Source organism: Erinaceus europaeus, chromosome 9 (genome assembly GCF_950295315.1).
Source record: "Erinaceus europaeus chromosome 9, mEriEur2.1, whole genome shotgun sequence".
NCBI lineage: Eukaryota > Metazoa > Chordata > Mammalia > Eulipotyphla > Erinaceidae > Erinaceus > Erinaceus europaeus.
This window is the reverse complement of record NC_080170.1, coordinates 63,061,683-63,088,128: the sequence shown is the minus strand read 5'-3', so window position 1 is coordinate 63,088,128 and position 26,446 is coordinate 63,061,683. Positions and strand designations below refer to the sequence as shown.

At 46.2% G+C, this 26,446-nt stretch overlaps 1 protein-coding gene across 2 annotated transcripts in view; it reads left to right on the top strand.

Moving 5' to 3' along the window:
• The window catches only part of ADAM19 (ADAM metallopeptidase domain 19), a 94,033-nt gene that overhangs the window by 42,018 nt on the left and 25,569 nt on the right, over positions 1-26,446 (top strand). For both annotated transcript variants that reach the window (XM_060198058.1, XM_007528625.3), the window contains 5 exons: positions 3,009-3,087; positions 9,105-9,181; positions 15,636-15,828; positions 16,734-16,799; positions 23,557-23,628. In XM_060198058.1, the coding sequence (XP_060054041.1) occupies positions 9,138-9,181; positions 15,636-15,828; positions 16,734-16,799; positions 23,557-23,628 (375 nt within the window). In that variant the 5' untranslated portion in view covers positions 3,009-3,087; positions 9,105-9,137. The remainder of the gene's footprint in view (positions 1-3,008; positions 3,088-9,104; positions 9,182-15,635; positions 15,829-16,733; positions 16,800-23,556; positions 23,629-26,446) is intronic.

The window sequence follows — 26,446 nt, the reverse complement described above, 5'->3', positions numbered from 1 at the left end:
ATCTGGGATGGGGCCCCCAATTGCATTTAGACTTAGTTTCTAGACTATGCTTCTAAGAAAGAGCAGTTAGGCAGAAGAGGATATAGATGGTCCATACAGATTCAGAAGGCAGAATAAAAATGAGTAGGTTAGAGAGGAGTTGTTTTTGGTTCAATGTTAAGAACTATAACTCCAGGGAGATTCAGTTCCAGAGCCATGCAGTGAAGCTAGTATTAATATAATAAAGTGAGTCACAGGAATCTTTTGGTTTCCTAGCAATTAAAAATGTTATGCTTACAGTATATGCTATACTGTAGTCTATTAAGCTGGCATTAAATCTAAAAGACATTCTAATTAACTAAGAGTACTTTATTATAAACAAACAAAAAAGCACTAGCCATTATTTAGCCTTCAGTAACCTTCCACAGGTGGAGGCTCTTATAAAGACAGCATCTTTGAAGCACAATAAATCCACGTGGCAGGAAATGGAGCGAGTCTTCTTTGTAGCTCTGTCACAGCAGATGTCCAGTGTTTAACAACCATTTGGCTGATTTTGCCTAAGGTTTCAGTTTTATCTTTTTGTTTATCCACTTACTTATGGGATTAGCATGACTGCCTCCTCCTGAGGAGGAGCCTTAAGCCACACTGCTATAGCCCTGATCTTAAGGGACCCACAGAAGTTTGGCTAAATAACCTGGAGAAAAGTGGGTCTCTAGGAGTCCTCAGAGTCTCAAAATCAGGGCCTACAGAAAGATGCTTCCTCTTCTGAGGACAGCAGTGAGGACTGCAACCTTTGAGGTACAGTCTGGACTGTTCTCTATGGAGCATCCTTGTGTCCTTGAGCTTTCTGTCACTAAGACTCAGCAGAGGGGGACACTGTGTTTCCCAGAGTGGTGCATTTCCTGCTGGGAAAGTCGCATCTTCCCACTGGCTGCATCATTAAACTCTCAAGCCCTGGCTAGCCACCCATTAAGCAGTGTGAATGCAGAGTGGGAAAGGGCAGCAGGAATGAGCTTATTGCCTTTCCACCTCTCAAGGACATACCAAAAGAGAGCTAAGGGATAATAGGTGAATTCCATCTGCTTTTCTGTATTCTTCCATCCTAACCCCTGTTGAAAGCAATCATGATAATCACTAACTTTTATGAGCTCCCCTCTGTTCTGGTCCTGGTGTTAAGCCTGTTTTAGGCATAGTGCCATTTTATTCTTGGGATAGCCTATTAAGCAGATACTTTATCTTGTTTTTACAGAAGAAACAGGTTCAGGGCGGTAAAGTAACTTGCTCTTGAATATGGAGATAGTAGAGGTCAGAGCTGGATTGGAAGTTCCAGCCCATTCTATAAACTCCTAGTATTCTGAGCTGGTCATTCATTCATTGAATAATTAGTCGAGTCCTTTCACTGTGTAGATGGAAAGCACTGATATATAATGATGAACCAAATAGCATGGCCTCTGACCTCATGTAGTATACATGGTCTGTCTCCCTCTATCCTGCCCCTCTCAAATGGGTGACTTTTCCCTGGGCTTCTCAGCTGGTTAGATGATAAAGAGAAAAGAGAAAGGACTGAGAGACAGAACCTGGCAAGTGAACTGCTGCCCTGAAGTTTTAAGTTTCCGTGTGAATGAGGTTTGCTCTACACAAACAGGCTTTCTACTTTGCTTCATCCTTAAATTTCCCAGTTGGTTTCTTTTTTTTCTTGTTCAAGGCTGTATGCTGAAAGACTTGGCTTGAGTTGGGACAGGGAACAGCTCTTGTGGTGGCTGGCTGCCTTCTGGTCAAGGGATGCCTGATATTCAGGAGTTCCGGTACTGAGAGCTGGAAGCAACTGACTCTAGAGCTCCTTATCAGTGACACATTCTAGCTGGGAAATGTCCCCTCTTCCAAAACCAGTGTAGATCCAGAATATTCCTTTAGCTTGCAGTGCTGGCCTCAGCCTTTATTTCCATCTCCTTAAAGGCAGCTTTAACTTCAGTTTTATACTTTCAAAATAACTACTGGGTGCCATTTGACAAAATCAGCTTGTTTCCAGAAATATACAGCTGACCTAATGGCCAAGTCTTTTGCAGCCCCCTGAGGACTCACTGCCAGCAGTGGGTGTGCTTCTCTAGTTGTTTTCAGTGTGTGCTAATGTGTGCTGCAACTTTCATTAAAAGGACTTTTCAAAATTCATGCTTTTCTGAAATATACTGGCTTTTTTTTTTAGGCTTGACTCCACATTAGATATATTTCCACATTAGCCAACTGATTCTTCTTTTTTTCCTGTTAGACTTCAATTCCTAATCTGTCTCTCATCATAAAACTCCTCCCTGAACTTGACTTTCTAAAGATACAGTCTGCTTTTATTTTGCCTAAGCTACCAAAAGCAGCCATTTAACTCTTGTTTTCTTTTAAGTTTTTGAGAACTTCTAGGAACCTTCTGGTGTCACCTTGCCTGAGGTGAGGGTTTTTTAACCTCAGCTTCAAGGGGATTGTAGCAAGAGACAAGCCACTGTGCAATTTTAGAAAAGAAAAAAAAATTATTGAAAAGGAAGTGCATAGAACTGTCAGGTCTTGAGGAAATCTGGCCACCAGGTCTCAGAAGGAGCAAAGGCAACTCTGGAATCCGTGCAGCAGGAACAAAGAATAGATGAATTGCTCCCCTCTGTTCAGCTCTCCCACCATGATTGACATGTGTCAAGCAACATGGAAGAGTTATCCCCTTAAAGCAGCATTGGCGGATGTTAAGCAAGAAAAAATCAACCCAGAGACCTCGGAGAGGTTGTCTTTGTGTTGCCTGTGCATGTTCCCAGGCCCCAGACATGTCAGGACTGACCACTGCTTTTGAGTTAATGATGGACGACTTCAGTAAAGTCAAAATGAATGACAAAATTTCTACCTGGTTTTCGTTTTTCTTCCTCTAACTCTTATGGTCACCCATTTTCTTTTTTATAGGTGGTTCTTCCTGGTTGAGTTAGAGGCTGTGATCACTGGACCTAGGAGGGTGGAGTTGGTCAACTCCAGAGACCAATGTCTGTGTTCGTTCTTTACAGGTATCTTTTTGCTCCATCCTACACAGAAACTCACTATACTCCAAGTGGCAACCCCCAGACCACCACCCTGAAATCCGAGGTAAGTTCAGGCCAAGGCATTATCAGTCAAGTAGCTGATTTTTGGCTTATGCACCCCTTGGCCAAGAAGAGCTGGGTAAGGGAGAGGGTCTCTTATGGAAAGATTGTTGGGTGTGCATGTCAGTGCTGCTGACTCTACCAGGACCTCTCTCCATGGAGGAATTGGGAGTCTGGGGTGGTGTCTAGTCTTGGTTCCACACCTTCACTATCTTGTGCTAGAATTTTCTTTTTTTTTTTTTTTTTGCCTCCAGGGTTATTGCTGGGGCTTGGTGCCTGCACCATGAATCCACTGTTCCTGAAGGCTATTTTCCCCATTTTGTTGCCCTTGTTGTTGTGCTTGTTGTAGTTGTTATTGTTGTCATAGCTGTTGTTTTGTTGTTGGATAGGACAGAGAGAAATGGAGAGAGGAGGCAGGAGACAGAGAGAGGGAGAGAAAGATAAACACCTGCAGACCTGCTTCACTGCCTGTGAAGTGACTTCCCTTCAGGTGGGGAGCTGGGGGCTCAAACTGGGATCCTTAGGCCGGTCCTTGTGCTTTGTGCCATGTGCGATTAACCTGCTGTGCTACCACCCGACTCCCATGCTGGAATTTTCTATTTACTTCATTGAGACCTCTGGTCTCTGCTCCTGGGGAGGGGGCACAGGGGTGCCCCAAAAGGCCCTGGGCATTTCCATCTGACAGGGACACCTCCTCTTGAGTTTGGCTTCCCTACTTCTGTGCCCAAGAATGGGTCTCAGTCTGCAACTTTGCCATGAGCTCATGTTTCCTGCTCTGAAAGCCCCCTCTGCATGGCCCCCTCAGGCCAAGAGGCCAAGGAGAAAGAATACAATGACTTCATGATGGTTCATTTGCTTGTTCTTTGTGCTCCCAGAATTAGCAGAGATGTTGTAAGGATCTTTCAGAACCAGAGGAGGGGGGAGACAGCTGCCCCTCTGCTCCCACTCCCACCCCCTACTTTCCCCTTCTCTAAAGGATTTATTGACTGAAACACATCCCAGCTAAAGAAGGGATGGCTCATGGTTCCCTCACATTCCCTGCTGCTGGACTCTTTCTTGCAAAGCCCTCACCCAACCCCATGGGGCACCCAGTCAACTTTCTTCTTTGGAAGTTGAGAACTCGGGAGTGTTGGAAATGGAATAAACCAGTCAACTGAGCTGGGCCTCAGTCTTGCAGGACCACCCTTGGCCCAGAGGGCAGTGAGGGTTCTGGGAACCTTATCAAACTCATTTGCAATTCAGCCCCAACCAATCTAGGGCAGGTCACTAGGGGGATGGATCTGTGATAACTTCCAATAGAAAGAGTGAGAGTTTGGGGTCTGAAGCCAGGGCTGTTGTCTTGGCTTCAACAAGCTCTGTGACCTGAAACAACCCTCTCAACCACACTAGTGGAGTTTCTCCAGCTGAAGCAGGAGCTAGATGCAAATGCTGTGGCTTTGGAAGGGCAGGATGAATCACTGATTTTTATGGGAATTTATAAATTCTCATCCAGTGCCACAGTTCACAGATGGGAGCCTTGAGGGAAGAGGAAGAGTAACACGTTGAGTTTTAGATTGCCAGTAAAGAGCAAGGCCTAGACAAGAACTTTCAGCTCCATTTGGTTCTGGAAGGTTATAGAGCTTCCACAGATGAACCCCAGGCACATGGCTGAAACTGTCTTCACAGGAGGGGAGGAACAGGGAGGCTAGGTGTGAGGTTCAGCCTGTGGGCTTGGAATTTACATAGCTGTGGCCTCATCTAAAACCTCCAACCTTTAGCTTCTCCTTGAAAAACAAAAGGGGTGAGGTGTTATACCTGCTTCATGAGGCTGTAGTCAGAATGGAAAGGGAAAACTCCCCATATGTATATTCTATCCAGAAGTGAGAACTGGATAGATGTTAGCTCTGAAAGGTAGGTATTAGCATCCCATGTGATCATGTGGAAAGAGGCACTGCTTATAACTCTTTTTTTAAATTATTTTTTATTTTTTATTTAAGAAAGGATTAATTAACAAAACCATAGGGTAGGAGGGGTACAACTCCACACAATTCCCACCACCCAATCTCCATATTCCACCCCCTCCCCTGATAGCTTTCCCATTCTCTATCCCTCTGGGAGCATGGACCCAGGGTCATTGTGGGTTGCAGAAGGTAGAAGGTCTAGCTTCTGTAATTGCTTCCCCGCTGAACATGGGCGTTGACTGGTCGGTCCATACTCCCAGTCTGCCTCTCTCTTTCCCTAGTAGGGTGTGTCTCTGGGGAAGCTGAGCTCCAGGACACATTGGTGGGGTCTTCAATCCAGGGAAGCCTGGCCAGCATCCTGATGGCATCTGGAACCTGGTGACTGAAAAGAGAGTTAACATACGAAGCCAAACAAATTGTTGAGCAATCATGGACCCAAAGCTTGGAATACTGGAGAGGAAGTGTTAGGGAGGTACTCACTGCAAACTCTAGTGTACTTCTGCTTTCAGGTATATATTTTGCAGTATTTTATGGATACATGTGAACATATGCTCTCTCTCACAGAAACTGGTGTATATCTAGATTTTGGGACTTTGTTAGAAAGTGAACCACCTGAGATGAAATTAGAGTATACTATGAAAGGAAAGGTCTCACCCGAGTAATGAAGCTGAAGGGTTGTCATTCCACACGTGAAGTCTCTGGACACAGTCTGAAGTGAAGCATGTTGAGGTGGCAATCATTGTGTTGGTTAGGTTGTGATCGGCAGATGCAATATTATTTGATAATAATAATAAGTCCTTTTGTTATGGTTTGCTGTTGCTTATAACTCTTAAAGCGTGTTACCAAAGTCCTTTGTTAGGCCATTTCTTCCTTCTTCCTTCCTTCCTTTCTTTCTTTCTTTCTTTCTTTCTTTCTTTCTTTCTTTCTTTCTTTTTTTCTCTTTCTTTCTTCCCCTACTCCCTCCCTCCCTTCCTTGCCATCAGGTTAACACTAGAGCTCCATGTCTTTATTACTCCAACTTTCTCTCTTTTAAAGAGGGGGTTTCTTATCTATACAGTTTATAATCCTATAATTCCCTGCAGAATTCATTGTTCTTTCAGTCAGATAGAGAGAAACAGGGAGCGGGACAGAGAGAGAAAGAAAGACTTCCTTTGTGCAGGTGTTCCCAGGTAGTCCTGGAGACTTTAACCCTGAACCTCATGCATGAGTAAGCTTGCACTTTACTGGGTGAACTATCTCCTGGCCCTGGGTGTGGTTTAATAGACATATTGAGGTGTGAAGTTGTACTCTTTAAAATTTTTTAGATATTGATATTTATTTATTATTTTTTAAAAATATATTTTATTTATTCCCTTTTGTTGCCCTTGTTTTATTGTTGTAGTTATTATTATTATTGTTGTTGTTGGATAGGACAGAGAGAAATGGAGAGAGAAGGGGAAGACAGAGAGAAAGATTGACACCTGCAGACCTGCTTCACCACCTGTGAAGCGACCCCCCTGCAGGTGGGGAGCCCGAGGCTTGAACTGGGATCCTTAGGCTGGTCCTTGCGCTGCACCATGTGTGCTTAACCCACTGTGCTACCGCCCACTCCCTAATATTTATTTTTAATAAAAGAGAGATGCAGAGAGAAAGTGAGAGATAGAGATCAGAGCACAGCTCAGTTCAGGACTGCTTATGGTGGTGCTGTGGATTGAATCTGGGACCTCAGAGCTTCTAGCTTGAAAGTCTTTTACATAACCAGTATGCTGTCTCCCTAGACCATAGCTCTTGAAATGTTATAGCATTGTAGTTCCATAGTAGATCAATAAAGCTTGACCTCTAGTGGCCAGAAGGGGCAAGGGGGGAGCAAACCACCTCCAGTGTTGACTAGGCTTCTGTAGGCAGACAGTTGTGCCCACTGGCCTGGGTCCTGTGTCATGCCTGCCTGTCAGCTCAGCTGTGGACACATAAACTCGCTATGGCTGAGGATTCAGCCTCTTGGTGAGCTTCTGGGGCCCTCCAGCCACATTCTGCTCCTGGAGGATGCTGTGCTCTGACTACCAGTGCTTGCTGCTGCCCTCTCTGTGCCAAGTGCTCTGCTCAAACCCCTGGATGCTCAATCTCCTCATAGCATTCCTGGGAGTGGAGGAGCTCCTCATGGAACTGATCCACAGAGTGGGTACACCCAGGAACTGCCATTAAATCTGGCCTGACCCTGCCAAGGTGCCTGCCTTTAGTGATCGGGCTGGCCTTGAGCTGGAGCCAGGCAGGAATGCAGCTAAAGAATACAGATGTGGGGTGGGGGGAGTAGATAGCATAATGGTTATGGAAAGAGACTTTCATGCCTGGGGCTCCTGAAGTCCCAGGTTCAATCCCCCATACCACACCACCATAAACCAGAGCTGGAGTGCTCTGGTTAAAAAAAAAAAAAAAAAAGAATGCAGATGTAGCATTAGCTGCCTCCTGGTCATATCTCTATGTAGTCCTGGTGACAGGCCACTTGAGCCTTCAGAGGTGAATGCCTAGAATTTCTGGCTGACCCTGATGAGACCTGTGGTGTGACTGAGTGAGCTCTTGAGGCTGCAGCTAGGTAGATAGCCTGCATGCTTCTTCCTCTTCTATTTTTTTTTTTCCTGCTACCAGGGTTACCATTGGGGTTCAGTGCCCTTCCCTTCCCTTTTTTTTTTTGATAAACAGAAATTGAGAAGGGAGAGAGGGAGAGGGAGAGGGAGAGGGAGAGGGAGAGAGAGAGGGAGAGGAAGGGAGGGAGAGGGAGAGGGAGAGAGAGAGAGAGAGAGACTGGGAGTATGAGCCTGAGTCCTGAGTCCTTGCACATGGTAACTTGTGAGCTTTACTAGCTGTGCCACTGCTCAACCCCTAGCCCACATCCTTCTTAAGATTATTTCAGGGGCCTGCTTTACCATAGGATTTTATGCCCTCTGATTTTTTTTTTAAATTATGTTTAAGAATAGGGGAAGGTATTGCGGTGGGCACAAAGAAACCTTAGCATGGAAGCTCAAACCTGGTTACCCGCTTTGTTCTGACCAGTTATTCCTTGTCTTAGACAGAAGCCTGTAGAAAAGCATCCTTTATTGTAGCCCTGCAGTGTGCCCTGGATGGTACTGGTTTGTGCCTGCCTGTCTGGGTTGGCACTTAGCAGTACCCTGTGAACCTTGTACCTGCTATGGTTACCCTGCTTCTAAAACATAGCACAAGCTCCCTAAGCTCTGGTTCCAAGCCACTCTTCAAGGTCTCTAGTGATCCCTTAGAGGATTTTTAAATAAGATTGGCTCTAACAGGACCTTGTGTCCCATGAGGGCTGGAGCATGCCTGCTTGTTCATGGTTGTGTCCCTGGAGCTCAGCCCAGAGTCAGGTACACAGCTGTGCTCTTGCCTATTTGTTGTCACTGAGAAAACCAGTGGGTCAGGAAGGGCAGGTGACTGGAGACACTCCAGCTAGGGGCCAGCACCAGACCTCCACGAGTCCAAGTCCAGTCTGATCTAGGTGCCCCTGGTCAGGGAAGGAAGGGTCCTCACAGCCCGGGAGACTAGACAGTCTAAGTTGAGGTGTTACAGGGCCAGGCTCCTTGGTGTCATCTCTAGGGAAGAATCCTTCCCTCCTCTCCTAAGATCCTGGTGGCTTTCAGGCTCCTGACACACCTTGGGTTGTGGCTTTGCCACTCAGAGCTCTGTCTCCATTTCTCTGTGTGTGTGTGCATATGTCTTCTGCTCATATGAGAACCCTGTACCCAGTATAACCTCACCTCAGTTCACCAGAAAAGACCATCTTCCAGATGAGATTACACTCCCAGGCTCTGGGTAGATATGGATGGGGGGTTGTTCAACCCATTAGAGGAACTTCCACCTCTACCTGAAAATCTGGGCTCCCCTGCTGACAGGGAGGCCTCAGCAAGTCTCTGAGCCTCAGTGGCTCCCTGTGCTCAATGGGGAAAATGACACCCACCTACCCCTACCTCACCTCTCAGGGCTCTTCTGAAGTCAAATCAAATAGTGACTCATGGGAAATGGACAAGCTCTACCCATCAGGGACAGGAACATGTGTTCCTGTGTTCCTGGATTGATCCCCCTTTCTCCTTTCTAGAATCACTGCTTTTACCATGGAACAGTGAGGCAGATGGAACAGTCAAGTGTCACTCTGAGCACCTGCCGGGGAATGAGGTAAGACCCCCTCTGGGTGTGGGGGGTTCCCAATGCTCTATTGGGGAATGGCATTTGTAGGGCAAGCCAGTGTGGGAAGGACTCTGGGGTGCCGTCCTTTGAGCATGTACTTGAGTCAGCTTTGACCAGAGCCTTGTGGAGGAGGGACACTTGGGATGTCCTGGGTTATCCCCAAAAGCACTGGCATTGTGACTCCTCTTTGCTGAGGAACTTAAGGCTTTGTTATTATTTAGGTGTGGAGATACTGCCAGAGCAGAATATATATGGCTGGCACTGGGAAAAAGTGCTGGCTATGAGACTTAGGAACCCAGGAAGAGGGGACATCACCAGCAGGGAGGATGCTCAGGGGAAGACACACAGGGAAGCGTGGAGCCAGCTGGGAGACAGAGGGAGAGGGATTTGTGCTTCCTTGCAGCCCCCGGAGGAGGGCATGTAGGCATGGTTGAGACTGGCTAGTGTTGTATGCTTTACATTGGGTTCTAGTTCTCCCCCGCCAAGAGAATTGGATCAGTCCTGCTAATTTTGCGGGCCCGCTTGGCCCCGCCCCAAGGAACCCCGAGAGAGGGTTTCAGAGTTCCAGAGTTGAAGAGTTGTAGAGTAAGAGAGGGCCAGAGTTCCAGAGTTAGAGAGTTACACGGTTAGAGAGTTGAAGAGTTGCAGAGTTCGAGAGTAAAAGAGAGTTCCAGGGTTCCTGAGTTCCAGAGTAAGAGAGAGTGCTTGCGCCGCCGCAAAGAGACAGCAGAGTTCTGTTTGGTGATTAGTTTGGTTTAGTTTATGAATCGTTGTTCCTGAATAAAAAATTACAGCTTCTCTGCCCAGCCGTTGTCTCCGCGTCTCTGTTACCCGCCCATGAAGCTAGCCCGGCCAGCAAGAGCTTCTAAAATTTTAACAACAGGCTAGTATGAGGAGCTACAGGCTAGAGGCACTGGGACACAGAGTTGTCCCAAGTGGCAAGGTCCCTGGTCCTGGGTAGAGAGAGGAGCTGTGGGACCAGGGTGGCAGATAGCAGCCCAGGGGGAGAGACACACATGAAAGGCCAGCCATTTACTACGTCTAGGAGTTGGCTGATTCCAGGAGGGGAAGTCCCATGTTTCAGGGTGTCAGGATGCAGCGCATACAAGACATGATTTGTGTGCTTGAAACTGATGAATTTGCACCTTCATTTGCTACTTCTCCTTTGCTTGCTTCTGAAGCACTGGTTGTCCTATGAGAAAGGAAGCCAGCAGCTGGTGAAATGAGAATGAAGGAAGAAAAAGGAGAAGCAGGATTCGTGATCAAAGCAGAAAATTAACTGAGCATTTGCAGTTGGGAAGCTCTTTCTTGGGAAAGGCCTGGTCTTTACTCTCTGAGCCAGACTTTCTGGGTTTGAGGCAGCAGCTATATGGGGGCCCCTTTATAAAATGTGGGAATGGGGCTCTGTAGACGGTGTTGTAGGGATTATGTGTATTTGTGGGCAGCAAATGGTTAGAACAAGTTGGAATGTAGCAACTCTCAATCACCTCCTAGACTCCTAGGTGAGTGCCAAGGTGGTGAGGAGGTTTGCCATTGGCACCACCTGGGGGCTTATACACATGAACCTCAGGGCTATTCAGAGCTACTGGCTCATAAACTGCACTTTACCACCATTTCCAGGTGATCCATGTGCCTGGTACAGTTTGTTCCTGAGACTGTTCCTTGAGAATATGAATTCTATCACTAGGTCATCTGTCTATCTGTCTCCTCCAATTACTCTAGTGCATTGCATATATTGATAGTAGGGTCTGTTACTATATGTAGAAGTAATATCATTACAAATGTTTATTATTTTTTATTGTCACCAGGGTTATTGTTGGGGATCGATGCTGGCAGTATGAATCCACTGCTCCTGATGGCCATGTTTTCCTTTTATTATTTTCTTTTTAATTTTAACTTTTAATTTTTGTTAGATAGGACAGACAGAAGTTGAGAGAGGATGAGGAGATAGAAAGATAGACACCTGTAGACTTACTTCATTGCTCATAAGACAGACCTCATGTAGGTGGGAAGTGGGGGCTTGAACCAGGGTCCTTGTGCTTGGTAATGTGTGTGCTTAACCAGGTGCACCACTGCTCAGCCTTTACAATTTTTAAAAAATATTTATTTATTTATTCCTTTTTGTTGTCCTTGTTGTTTTATTGTTGTAGTTATTATTATTGTCATTGTTGTTGGATAGGACAGAGAGAAAGGAGAGAGGAGGGGAAGACAGAGAGGGGAAGAGAAAGATAGACACCTGCAGACCTGCTTCACTGCCTGTCAAGCGACTCCCCTGCAGGTGGGGAGCCGGGGCCTCAAACTGGGATCCTTACGCTGGTCCTTGCGCTTTGCGCCACCTGCGCTTAACCCATGGTGCTACCACCTGACTCTCCACAAATATTTCTTAATGAGAGAGGAGGAGAGAGAAGCAGAGCATCACATCAGCACATGTGATGCTGGGGATTGAACTCAGGGCTTCATGCTTGACAGTTCAACACTTTATCTACTGTGACACCTCTTGCCATGTAATATTTATTATCATGATTGTCACCACATGAACATAAATTTATTACCAATAGATAAGACCATATGGATCTTCCCATCCCCCCTCCTCTTTTAACAAGGAAGCTGCTCCCCAGGTTCTCCTGCTGACAAGACATCCCCATGTGTCTGTAAATAAATCAGGCCCTGTCTCTTCTGTAAGGTCTGGTGGTGAGCCAGCTGGAGGGAATTAGGCAGGAAAGAAGTTTTGGCTGGGAGGCAACAGCTCTGACCTCAGTCCCCCTGCTCAAGTGGCCTGGATGAGCAAACTGGCCTCCCAGTGGTGTTTAGAGGCCTTGCCACTGCCACCTGCAGTATACAAGTAAACACTGTCTGTCCCAAGAAGGAAAGGGAACATGCAGGTGTGGCTGGCTTCTCTCTGCATCTTCTGCTGGCTCCTCGGTCTGGAGTGCTGGGAACTTGGCTAGGCTTCTTGTAAATGCTTCCCCTGTAGCCAGAGCCATGCTGATGGGGGGAATCTGGGTGAGCCAGCCATGTGTTTCTGCTTTTCATGCTTCCCTTGGGTGGAGTCCGCCTGCTGTGCTTCCCAGTCTCCTCAGCACACACTGTGAGAGCCCAGGAGTCTGTGGCACAGCCTGTATTGTGAAGGATGTGTGAGCTGAGGCCTCCATCCAGAGCATCAGTGACCTCCTTGTAACACTTCTAGGCTCATAAAGTGATGGTGCAATGGAAAAATCTTCATAGCAACAATGCTTAACATTCTCCTGGTGCTCGGAGAAAAGAGGTAGATTTATATAGTGAGCCTCGTCTTTAGGCTGATGCTACAAATGCAAAGGAATTCAGCTGAGATTCTGGAAGACTGGTGGATTCTCTTCTCTCTGAAGTGATTTTTTTTCTTATTATTGCTTTAAATGGGAAAACAATCTCAGTAAAACTAAATTCAAATAGTACCAACGAATACATAATGGCAGACAGGTCTCTTTCTCACCCCAGATTTCCAGGAGCCCCTTACCTAGAGGAAGCATTGTTAAGTGTTTTTTGTGGTTCTAGAAATATCCCTTTCAAAAAGGAATGCAGGTTTGTAGCACAATATTTTGTGGTCTTATGTGGATCACTACCTCCTGTGAGTGACAATATTAATGACAATAATAAAAAGTTGTTGCAAGAGGCTAAGTGTTTGTACGCCCAAGCTTGTCCCTGATTCTCCACTCATTTTTTAAATGGCTAATGGCTTCTTTCATTCTTTCAGTTCTTGCCTTTTCCCTTGGAGGATGCATCTATGTGCGGGTCCTGCAGTTGTTTGGAGTTAAGCCAGGATCACCAGCCTGGTCTGTTCTTCAGGGGTGCTCTGGACAATTTCACTTTCACCCAGCTCTTGACCATAAGATACAAGATGGAGAGAGGGTTGGAGACAAGTGTGAGGGTGTGGCCTTCCCTGTCCTGGCTGAGCTCTGCCAGCACCAGCGTTTAGCAAATGGGATCCACCAAGGCTCCTGGAAGTGCTGGAATATGGGAGGGCAGCTAGCAGGACTTGAAGTGCTGCTGGAAGAGGACCGGAAGTTTCCTCATCTTCAAAGCCGAGTTTGCAGTGAAGCACAAGCCTGTCAGGGAGGAGAGTAGCTGTGACTCTCTAGAATTCCCTCACTGGAGAGATCTTTATTACTTCTCCAATATTTGCCCACTTCCTGAAACAGCTACTTAAGGCTTTATGGGATGGCAGGCCCCAGGTCAGAGCCCCTGTGTAAGCCCTACAGGGAATTGTCAAATGCAGGTGTTGTACTGCTAAAGCTATGTTTTTATATACTTTTGAATATTCTATCAGGTAGCTCTGGGATCTCAGAGCTCAGAGATCTTTGTAGGTCTTGAACTCACATGGGTAGGCAGAGAGCAGAGTGGCCTGGGGTCTCCTTTATCTTGTTCCCCAGCAACCTGGTGTCTAAATTTAGACAGGCCAGGTGGGGAGCTGCCAGCCCCACCTTAGAGAGCTGCTGGTGCCTGTGCTGTGAGGTATCTATAAAATGGGGACATCTTCCCAAACCATTCAGGATGGCTGTAAGGGAATATAAGGTCATTATCAAGGCCAGGGAGGCTGGGACTAGACAGCAGGTTCAGATCCTGCAGGCTCTTCCTGTTCCCTGTGTGACTTTGGGCCAGATAATTTCCTCACTGAGTCTGATTTTTCTCATCCATACTGTTAAGGCAGGATTGGTATGATAGCACAGAAGCTAATGCAAATAATGAAATACTCTGCCAGGCTTGGGTCCAGGGAAAAGGCTCTATAATTTGTAACCACCATGAGGGTCACCATTTACCCTGACTTTGAGGTGGTCTCTGTCCTCATTTGGCCCAGAGGGTTGTTCAAACGGTGCCTGGCCACTTCTCCTGGAACTTTCCACTCAGTAGATATTACCTCTGCCACTGTGACCCAAAGCCCACAGTTGTCAGCTGGTTTGTGTTCAGTCCCTCCATTTCCAACATCTGTAGCCATCAGGGGAAACTCAGGAGGGGAGGAACAGGATGCCCACAAATGCTTTGCCCACTGCCCTGTCCTGTGTAGACTGGAGGATGGATGTGACTCTTGCCCTTTGCTCTCTCCCTCTGCAATTATCCTGGGTTTCCCACCAGTCGAAGAGCTTTTTCCTTCAGTTTTTCCTTCAGCGGGTGAGGTACTGGGAAGCCATTAGCCTTCCTGGTACCAGAATGAGGTCAGTCAGGGAGGGATTCCCAGCAGGGTTGTTCCTCATCCGAGCTGGAGTCCTCCTGAGAGCACCCAGGCTCTTCTCAAAGGGCAGAAGCCAGGCTGGGATCCCCAGGGATAGGGGGGAGGACTACGCAGCTCAAGAGAGAGGCCTTGCCTATTTGGAGGGACAGAGACAGATAAAGTCTGACTTGGAGGTTCACGCTTTGTGCTTGGGAGAGAGGCTGAGGTCACAGGCCCAGGCAACTCACCAGACCTCCTCTTCCCATTATCGTTGTCCTGCTGTACCCAGGATGGCAGGACCTATCTATGGGCCTCTGCTCATCTGCCCTTGGTGATTTGTGAAAGCCGTGCCTCTGTGCTGGGGGTGAACCTGCATGTATCTTTTTCTGTCATCCCCATGCCATGGCTCTCTGCCATGCACAGACTCTGAGCTCTTTGAGGGCAGGACAACTGTTTTTGTTTTTTCTTGTTTACTACAGCAGCCATCCTCACATACCCCAGCACACAGCAAGCACTCTGGAAGTTATCTGTGGGATGAATGACTCTGGTCATGGGCTGTGAGTTACTCAAGGACAGGAGTTATGTCTAGATTACATCTCTTACAGCAAAAGGTCTCAATAGGTGAGCCAGTGTAATGAACAAGCAGGAGTGGCCTATATGCACTGCTCTGGGTGTCATCTCAAAGAGCTGCCTTGCCAACTTAGGGAAGCTGGGGCTCACAGGGGTGCTATTTGGGATGTTTCTAGCTTCAGTTTCCACCTGATGTTCTGCTTCATCAGCCCAAGTCAAGGGGCCTGTTGAAGCATTTGAGAATTTAATGTGGGAGCTAAGCGTATAATCTGGGACCCTTCCCTGATAAGCCAACATTGGTTTACCCACTGTTGTTCCATCTTTTTCTGAGCCTTTAAAATTTCCAACTGTGATTTGTTACATACTGAGTTTGGGAGGCATCTTGGAATCCCAGGGCTACTATCCTTCTATCAGCTTTAGCTGTCCCTAGCCTAACCTGTTTATAGCCTTTAGGGTGTCTCTGATAACCTTTTATGGAATTGTGTACTGTGTTTCATATACATTCACCTCTCTCTGGAGAAGTCCGAGTTTGCATTGGGTCCTCAAAGGGGTGTGTGAGCCCATCGTAAGGTTAAGAAACCATGATCCAAAGCAGCTGTGTCATTTTCCCTCTGGGGAAACTGAAGCCCAAGCAAGGGGCTTGACGAGGACCACCACCTTTGACAGGAGTTCCATTTCTCCCACTAACAGAGGGCTGATCACGGTGAGCAGTAACCTCAGCTACGTTCTCGAGCCCCTTCCGGGCAGCAAGGCCCACCACCGCATTTACAGATCTGAGCATCTCAGGCTTCCCCCAGGGAACTGTGGGTCTCTACACCCCGAGCTCACTGCCAGTGACTGGGTCCTCCAGCTCACGAACCAGACCAAGTCTCGATCTCAAAGGGTAAGTGTCCCAGTGTAGAAGGCCACCTGGGGAAAGGCTTGGCCCCTTTGAGGACCCTCTGGGGCCAGGAGTCTTTCTGAGCTGAAAAGAGATGGCTTAGCAGGAGAACTTAGCAGAAGTAGCTTGCTTTGCTTTCTTCTTGTTTTTCTTTCTTTTTTTTAAATTTATAATTTAAGACAGTTGTTTTACTACATACGAGAGAGTTTCACTTGAGACAGAGAGAAGTGGGGGAGAGAGACTCCAGAGCACCAAGCACTTTAGTACATGGGATGCTTGGGATCAAACTGCACACCACAGGCAGCAGGATCTGATGTGCTTCTAGTTGATAATCCCACCCACATTTTTTTCTTCTTTTATTCTAAATTCATTGTTGAGTGTAAATTACCTTCATATTTGATAAAAGCCTTTAAGAAGCATTCTTCTTTATAAGGCAAGAGCCAACAAAATAGCTTGCTTGGATAATGCACTGCTTTGCCATGTTCCCAGGTTCAAGCCTGGGTCCTACTGCAAAGCTTCAGTGCTCTTGCATTTTTTCCTCTCTCTCTCTCTCTTTCTCTATTTAGCTTTCCATATATATATATATGAAAAAGTCATCCTGGTGTACTGAGGCTCTGGCAAATAAATAAATAAAATGCAAGGCAAAACTTCATGCCTCTCTTTTAAAAACATTTGAATAGCTGCTTAAGCCATATGTAAGACACTTGTCTTGGTGTAGACCAAGAGCAGGGGGACATGATTTAAGTGTGTCCAGGACACTTGCCGACTCATCATGGTGGGCTGGCACCTGTTCTGCCTGCACTCGCTGGCCCAGCTCACTCCTTTTTGGAAGTGAAGGACTAGGCCAATTCCTTGTGCACTGTTCTTCAGCCTTTCTCTACTCTGATCTGCTCGTGGCTCTTCCTTAGATGAAAAGAGAAGATTTACACACCACGAAGTACGTGGAGCTCTATCTCGTGGCTGACTATGCAGAGGTAAGAGTTGGGGAGTCTGGGGTGGGGGTAAAGAGAAACTTCCTTGAGCTCAATATATTGATAGCAGTCAGAGTTACTTGGATTAACCATTTTTAGACTTGGTTTGAATATTTTCAGGTTTGGGAGGCTGAAGTCTTCATATGACTTGTTAAAGTTTTTGTTTGTTTTTTCAAAAAAAAAAAAAGTGTGTTCTCACTATTTCCTGCCCATGTGAGGGTCTACTTTTTTATAATGCTGGTGCCACTTGAAGACCAAAGTTGTGGACCTCCAGGCCACAGCACCAGCAGACCTTAGAATCCCAAACTAGGGGTCTGGGGTCCAATAATCCATTTTTTCACAAGCCCTCTGGGTCCTCTCACTCCAATATCCCTTCACTGGCCACATTCTCCTAATTAGCTGGTTTCTCTGGGTTCTTGGCTTCTAAGATTTGACACACACATTGATCTCTGATTTCATTTTTTAAAAATATATTTATTTATTTATATATTAACTTATTATTATTATTACCAGAGCACTGCTCAGTTCTGGCTTATGATAGTGATGGGGTTTGGACCTGGAACTTCAGAGGCTCAGGCATGACAGTCTTTTTGCATAACCACTATGCTATCTACCTTCACCCTTTGATTTCATTTTCTCACTTGAAATTTCTCAAGCTTCTGTTCTGTGCCTAGTACAGTGCTTGGAACCAGGAAACACAGTTAAATAAGGCAGAGCTGCTACGACATTACAGAGATGATGACAACTGCACAAAAACTTTACAGGCTCAGAGTGATAACCACTAAGGGTTGCCTTCACAGAGGACTGCAGTTAGCTCATAGGGGTATAATATGTTTTGGGGCTGGGGGACAACCTCTCTAATGCTGATACCTGAACAATGAGTATGGGCCCAGAATTTAAATTAAATTAATTCAACTTTTTTTTTTTTTTGCTGTTTCTGGGGATTTACTGTACTGTACTGGCTTTTTCATAAAGAGAGAGACAGAGACAGGGAGAAGGGGAAAAACACTTGTAAGCACTGTTGTTTCCTCCAGTGTGACAGGGGGCCAGGCTCAAACCTGAGTTGTATGCATAACAAAACAGACACTTTCCTAAATAAGTTGTCTTGCTGGCCCAAATTGGCCAACTTTGACTCCAGTTCTCATTTGATATAGAGGCTCAGTCACTTGGCTCCGCATGCCTTCTGCTAGGAAGGGTGAGGAGGAGCTGAGCTCTATGGCTCTCAGTGGTCTTCACACCCAGCCAAATAGACTGGCTCCCGCACCCTGCCAAGCCTCACCCTAAGGTCGCTCTATCTAGTCAAAAAAAAAAACAAAAACGCCAGATCAGAAGTGGAGGCGCTGCCTCAAGGAATGGGTCCTTGAGCTGTGCTGGAGGACAAGGGGTTGCTAATGTAACAGAGAAGTGGAGGTGCAGAGCACTCCAGGCCAAGGGAACACTGTGTTCTGCTTTGAGAGTTTTGCTTTTTATTGAGCCCAGTGTTGGTTTTTCCAGCAGTTCCTCCCCTACTGCCATCATTTCGTTTTCCTTTCCAAAGACTGGAGTGTGTGTAGGTTGGGGGCATGGCACGGGGCGGGGAGCAGAATATTCTAATAGCTGAGCCTCTGGGGTCACCAGAAGAGGTAGGGGCAAGGTTCCTGCTATTGCAGTTTGCTCCCAGTTGAAGGTACAGGATGCTGCATCTCTCCACCCAGGACTCCCAGAGGTTCACATCTAAGATGACCCTTCACAGGGATGAGAATCATTTCTTGTTTTCTAGTTGCAGAGTCTTTTGATCAGACATAAGCCTCTGGGGGAGCTTGACAGAGATACAGCACCCTAATGCAAAGGTAGGGGCCTCCCCTTGGCCTCTGTACTCTCCCCAGCAAGACCAGGGCAGGGATCCAATATTTAGTCTCCTGGTCCTCAGGTGGCAGGAATCCCCCAGGTCAAACCCCTTCCCAAGGTGCCTCCAGCCCATGATGTCACCCTGAATCACTAATATGGGGACAAGTGGGGTGGTTCATTCAGGCATGTCAGGGGGAGGGAGAGCAGTTACAGTGAAAAGGGAACTAATTTTTCAGGGTCCTGGACACTCCTTATTGAAGGTTCTGACTGATTCATAAGAGGGGTGGAGTGGAGTGTTGCAGACACAACCTGCACCCTCCCCACACCTCCTCCCCCACACCTTCCTCCAGTGAGTGGCCTCTTCCTCTGAGGCAGAAATGTCTTCCTGGACAGTTAAACTGAGAGAACAGACAGGCAAGGTTGGGCTGGCTTATGGAGAATTTAAAGCCCAGTGTGAGACAGGGGGGCTACTGTCTGCCTGTGGCTGTGGCTGCTTGGAGAGAGTGATCAGCAGTGAGAGTGACCAGCAGTCACAGGTGGGAACCTCTGGGGTGGCAACAGTTAATTCAGTCCTCAGAGCAGGTGGGGAAAGCAAGCTGGGATGCAGCAGGAAAGGAAGGAGATAAAGGATTGTCACAATGCAATCAGCCAGTGGGCAGAAAACATGTTTTGCTTCCTGGGCCATCTTAAAGTGTAGGAGAGTGAGGTAGTTCAGCAAACCACTGAGAAGATGGGTAGTCCATCCTTTCTTTTATTTCTTTTTTTTTAATTTTTATTCATAAAAAGGAAACACTGACAAAAACCATAGGATAAGATAAATCCACACAATTCCCACTACCAGAACTCTGTATCCCCTCCCCTCCCCTGATAGCTTTCCAATTCTTTTTTTTTCCACTTTTTAAAAATTTTTTTTTATTTTTTAAATATTTATTTTATTTATTTATTCCCTTTTGCTGCCCTTGTTGTTTTATTGTTGTAGTTATTGTTGTTGTCATTGTTGGATAGGACAGAGAGAAATGGAGAGAGGAGGGGAAGACAGAGAGGGGGAGAGAAAGATAGACACCTGCAGACCTGCTTTACCGCCTGTGAAGCGACTCCCCTGCAGGTGGGGAGCCGGGGTTCGAACCGGGATCCTTATGCCGGTCCTTGTGCTTTGCGCCACCTGCGCTTAACCCGCTGCGCTACAGCCTGACTCCCCAGCTTTCCAATTCTTTATCCCTCTGGGAGTATAGACCCAGGATCATTATGGGGTCCAGAAGGTGGAAGGTCTGGCTTCTGTAATTGCTTATCCACTGAACATGGGCATTGGCAGGTCAATCCATACTCCCAGCCTGTCTCTCTAGTTTCCTAGTAGGGTGGAGTTCTAGGGAAGCGGGGCTCCAGGACACACTGGTGGGGTCGTCTGCCCAGGGAAGTCAGGTTGGCATCATGCTAGCATCTGGAACTTGGTGGCTGAAAAAACAGTCAACAAATTGTTGACTAATCATGAACCTAAAGGCTGGAATGGTTCATATGAAGAGTTGGGGGGCGGGGGGGGGGGTTTCTCCGTTTTGTGGATAGTTAGTAGTTTTATTTTAGTTATAATCCAGAGCCCATGACTACTTTTTTTTTTTTTTTAAATTTAGGAGGTTACACACAACAGCTCATGGCCAAGTCCAACCTCCATATATTTTTGAGAGTGAGATATTTTATTTTGTTTTTTGGCAGACAATATATATTTTTTCATAGCATCTAAGTGCAAAATTTTTTGGTAGTGATTTAATGATGATTGACAAGATAGTGGGACAAGAGGGGTACAATTCTATACAGTTCCCAACACCAGAGTTCCATATCCCCTGGCCCCCTTAGAAGTTTCCCTATTCTTTATCCCTCTGGGAGTGTGGACTCAGGATCATTATGGGGTGCAGAAGGTGAGGGATCTAGCTTCTTTAATTGCTTCTCCATGGACATCGGTGTTGACAGGTCAGTCCATACCCCCAGCCTGTCTCTGTGTTTCCCTAGTGGGGTAGGTTCTGGAGAGATGGGGTTCCAGGGTACATTGGTGGGGTCATCTGCCCAGGGAAGTCAGCTTGGTGTCATTGTAACATATCCAACTTGGTGGCTGAAAAGCATTCAGATATAAAGCAGAATGAATTGTTTAATGATCAAGAACCTAAAGGTAAAAGTATAACAAGTAAAATTTGAGGTCTTCATTATGGAAGAAGCTAGGAAGTCTATTTTAGTCATATTCCTATGGGTCTGTGACTTTATTAATTTTTACCTGAGCCCAAAAGTTAATATGCAAGTGGGTTGAAATTATTGTCTGGGAAGATGGTGTCAGACTTGGGAATAGGACCAGAAATCTGGATCAGGGAAGAGAGTAGCTCCCAAATATGGGAAAACTATATAATTACTGTTGACTGTAAACCCCATCGATCAGACCAAGGGCCCATGTCTATTCATATTTAGCACAGGAACCTGTGTAGCCTCTGCATTCCTGTCAGTCTGAGCTTGCAGTCCATGGTTATAGCGAGGAACATTCTAGGCTGCACTCATTTCAGGACCAGCCTTCCTCAAATGGCAGATTGTGGTGACCCAGACTCCCTTTGGAGAGTGGGCAATTTATATAATTATTTTTCTACCTTGAGGTTAGTTTCCTGTAGAGGCCCACAAGAGGGTTTATGATGTTCCTGATGGAGAAGACCAGTGATGGCGGAAAGAGGGATCTGTTAGAGATCTAAGCCTGAGAATGAGATTTTATGTGCATGTTCACCTGCGCACGTCTTGCCCACTGCTGCCTTTCAGCTGCCCCAGCAGAGCTGAGTGGTTGTGATAGAGATGGTGTGACTGCAAAGTCTAAACCACTGAGTCTGGCCCCTTATGGAGAAAGTTGGCTGACTGCTGCTTCAGACCATAATGGGTAGCAGAAAAGTTTCCGTAAACTATGGCAGTATCATCAGGCCATTGTTTGGAGACAGAATGAGGCAATGAGATCTGATGCTGATGTTCTGATAGAGTCACAAAATGCTGCAACCCTCTCATTGTGCAAGCATTTTAGGATCAGCACTTTGGAGTGGGCTAAGTCACAGGGCCTTATGTTCAGTTTAACTTATTAGAAAGTGATGGTAACAGATTGTTTTCTGATGAGTCACAGTTAAATCCAAAGCAGACGGAAAAATGAGAAGTTGTGAGTTTGTCCCCTGCATCTGAGTTGAGACACCTGCCAACCCCTACAAACATCCCAGAGTGTTTGAGCTGTTCTTTTTGTCTCTTGCTTTGGTATTGCTGGGAGGGATTTGATGAAGGACATGGAAGTTTGAAATTGAGACAATACACACACACACACACACACACACACACACACACACAAACACACACACACACACGTAATGTCTTGAAAGTAAATCAAATAGGTACCCAGATTCTGTATGGCAGTGACAGTTTACAGGGCATACTTGTCATTTGCAAATTTCAAAAGTCATAAATGTGGGACATACAGACCTGCATGTCCTTTTCCTGGTGTCCAGAGCAGACATTGCTAATCGAGCACAGTGCTCTTGCCTGCTGAGCTTAGGAGTTTCAGCGATCTCACTGGAAGGTACTCCCTGTAAGTGCTCTAGTGGCCCTTGTTCCGGCATCTATTAGTATTTGTTATCATGCCTGGAGTCTCCTATTATACAGCCATTTCTGTGCAAGTTTTCTCAACTTATTTTCATTGTAGTCTCCTCCAATACAGGATCTCCTATCATTCTCTCTGGACAATTTCTGGTCTTCTTTCTGTTTTTGTGGAAGTTTCTGTGGGCTAGAATCAGTATCTCACTGTTCTCTCTGTCTCATCTGAGCCAAGAAAGATGCCTGACTTATAACAAGGGCTTATCAGCCACTAACCAGTAACTGGTAACGTACAGGGAGGCTTTGGCAGACTCTGTCATGGAGACTTCCTGATGAAGTGACCACCAGGACCAAGTGACCCTGCTAAGCCTCAGGGGAAATCTGTGGGAGATCTTGTGATTTGGAAGCCAACGTGGAGAAAGACAGTTGAATCCATTCCACTGCACAGATGCTGCGTGCCCACCATATGCCCACTACTGAGCTGGTGTCTGTGGATGCCAAGAGGGATGTGACACGGCTTGTGTCCTCCCTGAACTTGTGCATAAGGATGGAGGCAGAGAGTGGCATTTGTATAAATGTTAATGCTCACAGAAGACAGAAGATGAAAACCGATTCAGAGATGGGGCAGGAGGTGGTGGGAGGGTGGGAGGAGGTGCACATAGTACTAAGTGTAAGGACCCATGCAAGGATCTGAGTTTAAGCCCCTGTTCTCCACCTGCAGGGGGGAAAGCTTCACAAGCAGTGAACAGGTTTGCAGATGTCTATCTTTCTCTCTCTCTCTGTCTCCCCCTCCTCTCTCAATTTCTGTCTGCCCTGTCAAATAAAAAAAAAAAAACAGTGGGCAGGGGCTGGGTGGTAGCACAACGGGTTAAGTGCACATGGCCCAAAGTGCAAGGACTGGCATAAAGATCCTGGTTCCAGCCTGGCTCCTCGCCTGCGGGGGGGGGGGGGGGGGTCACTTTACAAGTGGTGAAGCAGGTCTATAAGCGTCTTTCTCTCTCCCTCTCTGTCTTCCCCTTCTCTCTTGATTTCTGTCCTATCCAACAACAATGACAGCAATAACAACAACAATAATAATAACAATGATAAACAAGGGCAACAAAAGGGGTAAAAATAGCCTCTAGGAGCAATGGGTTTATAGTGCAGGCACTGAGCCCCAGCAATAACCTTGGAGGCAAAATAAATAAATAAAATGGGCAAGTGGCCACCAGGAGCAGTGGATTCATAATGCTGGTACCAAGCCCCAGCAATAACATTGGAGGCAAAAAAAAGGTAAGGGATGGGTGCAGGGCATCCTGGGAGTGCATCTGGGAGCTCATCTACTTCTGCTTGTCCCTTGTAGTTTCAGAAGAACCAACGAGACCAAGACGCCACCAAACATAGGCTCATAGAGATCGCCAACTATGTTGATAAGGTAAGACCAATGTGTGTACTTTGGGAAGACGCCAGCTCTTGGGGACTGCAGGACAGGAGGTCACATGGCCCCTGAGTTGTCTGGCTGGTTTCTGAGAAGTGACAACAGTGACACGGCAAAGTCCTCCACTCTCTGACCTCAGGTGACTCTCCATTGGGTCACAGTTCTGTATTGCTTTGCTATTTAATTTACAAGATGTGGAGGGGTAGGCATAAATTGATGGCTTTGAAATAGATTTTTTTTCCTGGTAAAATTCTTGTTATAGCTTAAATCTTTTACCATTGTCTAATATAGCAGTAAAAGTCAGGTGAAAGCAGAATGCTCTGAATCTCCTTTTGCACCTCCACTGCTGCAGTGGGTTCTGGGAAACCCAGGATACAGAGGAATCCAGATTATGAGCCCTTTGAACCAGTGGAATAGCTCACGTAGATAATGCACTGCTTTGCCATGTATACAGCCCAAGTTTGGGCGTGGCCCCCACAGCATTGAAGAAAGCTTCAGTGCTGTGGTCTCTTTCATCTTTTCTGTCTCTATCTTTTAAAACAAAACAAAACAAAACAAAACAAAACAAAACAAATATTCTCTAAGGAAAGCCCAGGAACTCTTCCTTGGGTGAAAAGTGAGGTAGACTAGCATGGTAACACCTTTACAGTGGAGGGCTGTTTTAAACCAGCCTGTGTTGTCTCTGTAAAAGTGGCAGAACTACTGGTTCCTTGGAAAAAACACATGGATGGTTAACTTTCTTAGGCCAGACCCTTTTATAGCATGCTCTTAGGAAATACCCAAATTCTTGAATTTTACTAGGACAGGATGGTCTGAAACCAGGGTTTATATATATGAAAGGCTTATAGCCATACCATCCTGAACACACTCCATCATGTTTGTAGATATGAAAGATGACTCCATAGGGCAACATGCAGCATCAGACTAGGTAACCCAGAATGAAGTAGCCTTTCAACAGAGATGGTTGTGTTGAGTTTTAAAAAAACAGATTACAATGTGTTTGGAGTCACAGACCTCTGGGGATCAGACAGCATTTATTGTACAATTTCAGGTCATTCAAAGAATTCTGCAACTTAATGCTGAACCTGCTATGCATTCATGGATCAGAGCCTTAAGGGGGAAATTGTTGTTGTTGTTTTGGAGAGAGTTGCAAACATTTCAAGCAGTGTCCTGAAGCCATGAGCTTTGGAACATCAGACCTATGTTTTCAATCTGCCCTAGTAGCTCTGACCCCAGTGGCAGGTGACAGCTGTCAGGGGAAAGTCAAACTCCTGGCATTTCCAGGAAGGAAGGACTCCAGGGACAGAGTCGAGGTCTCTTCAGCTCTCAGCTCCTTCAACAATAACATCCAGATGATCCTAGAACCCAAACACTTAGCATCTGGGAAAACAAGTAAAGCTTATTTCCCTGGGGGGGTGTGCAGGAGGCAGGCCTTCAGATACCACGGTGCAGCCATTGTTCTGGAGATAGGCAGGTGGGAATGTTGGCTGGGTTTCCCTCCTGTGAACTCTGCAGCTGGGCTGGGTGCTGAGAAGTTGAAGTAGAAGCTGGGAGATAGCTCAGCAGCCAGAGTGTATACAAGGCCCTGGGTTCAAACCCTGGCCCCCCCACAAGCACCATCAATAGCACTAGGGGGAGCTCCATGGATGGTAGTGTAGTGTACTTGTGTCTCCCCTCTGCTTCTCTGCCTCTCTCTAGACTGAAGTAACAACAAGTCACACCAGAGAGACTATTCAGTAGTATCTAGCATGTGTGAGATCCTCAGCAACATAAAAGGGAGAAAAAAAACTGAAAGAGAAAAAGGTAACAACAAATACCAGTCTTTCCCAGGAGCTGCAGCCTCACTTGCTGGTCCACCCTGCAAATAGCTGATGTTGGTCACCCGGGGAGGGGGGGGGTCAGTGGAGGCAGACTTGCTGACCCACCTGTTGCAAATGAACTATCTTTGAGCTGAAACTAGAATAAATGAGACTGATTTGCTGAATCATAAAGTCATTCTAAGATGTTTTCTCCTGAGTGTGACAAAGCCATTGTTAAAGAGCTTCCTCATGAAGCAAGTTCAAATCAGGATCCAAACCCCCATCATTCCTGGAGTGGTAGACCTGGCACAAAACAGGAAATTCAAATTTTCCATTAAAATGAACTGATAGTTCTCTGAATCTGGAGCCAGCTTTACCCCACAATTTCTTGGCACAAGATGACTTCCTGAATGTGTAATCTGTAAGCATAGATCAGTGTCCAGCCTGAGTCCTCAGGTCTGACAACCTGGCTCTTGATCCTGGCCTCATCATCTTCCTTCTAAGACTTTGGACAAACTGCTTTACTTACCAGAGAAGATGTCTGGTAGACACAAATTCTTGTTAGTTTTCAGCTAGGGTGGCACCTGCCAGCTTTGGATCAAGGTATTTCCTGCTCAGGTGACTTTTTTTTTATTGCTGCTTCTATAGTTTCTGGTAGACTGAACAGAGAATCTTGGAGCCTATACCTTCTATTTCTTTTTGTTTTTTAAATATTTATTTATTTATTCCCTTTTGTTGCCCTTGTTTTTTATTGTTGTAGTTATTATTGTTGGTGTTGTTGATGTCAATGTTGTTGGATAGGAAAGAGAGAAATGGAGAGAGGAAGGGAAGACAGAAAGGGGGAGAGACAGACAGACACCTGCAGACCTGCTTTACAGCCTGTGAAGCGACTCCCCTGCAGGTGGGGAGCTGGGGGCTCAAACCGGGATCCTTCTGCCGGTCCTTGTGCCATATTCGCTTAACTCACTGCGCTACAGCCCGAATCCCTATAAATATCCTTCTATTTTTTTTTTATC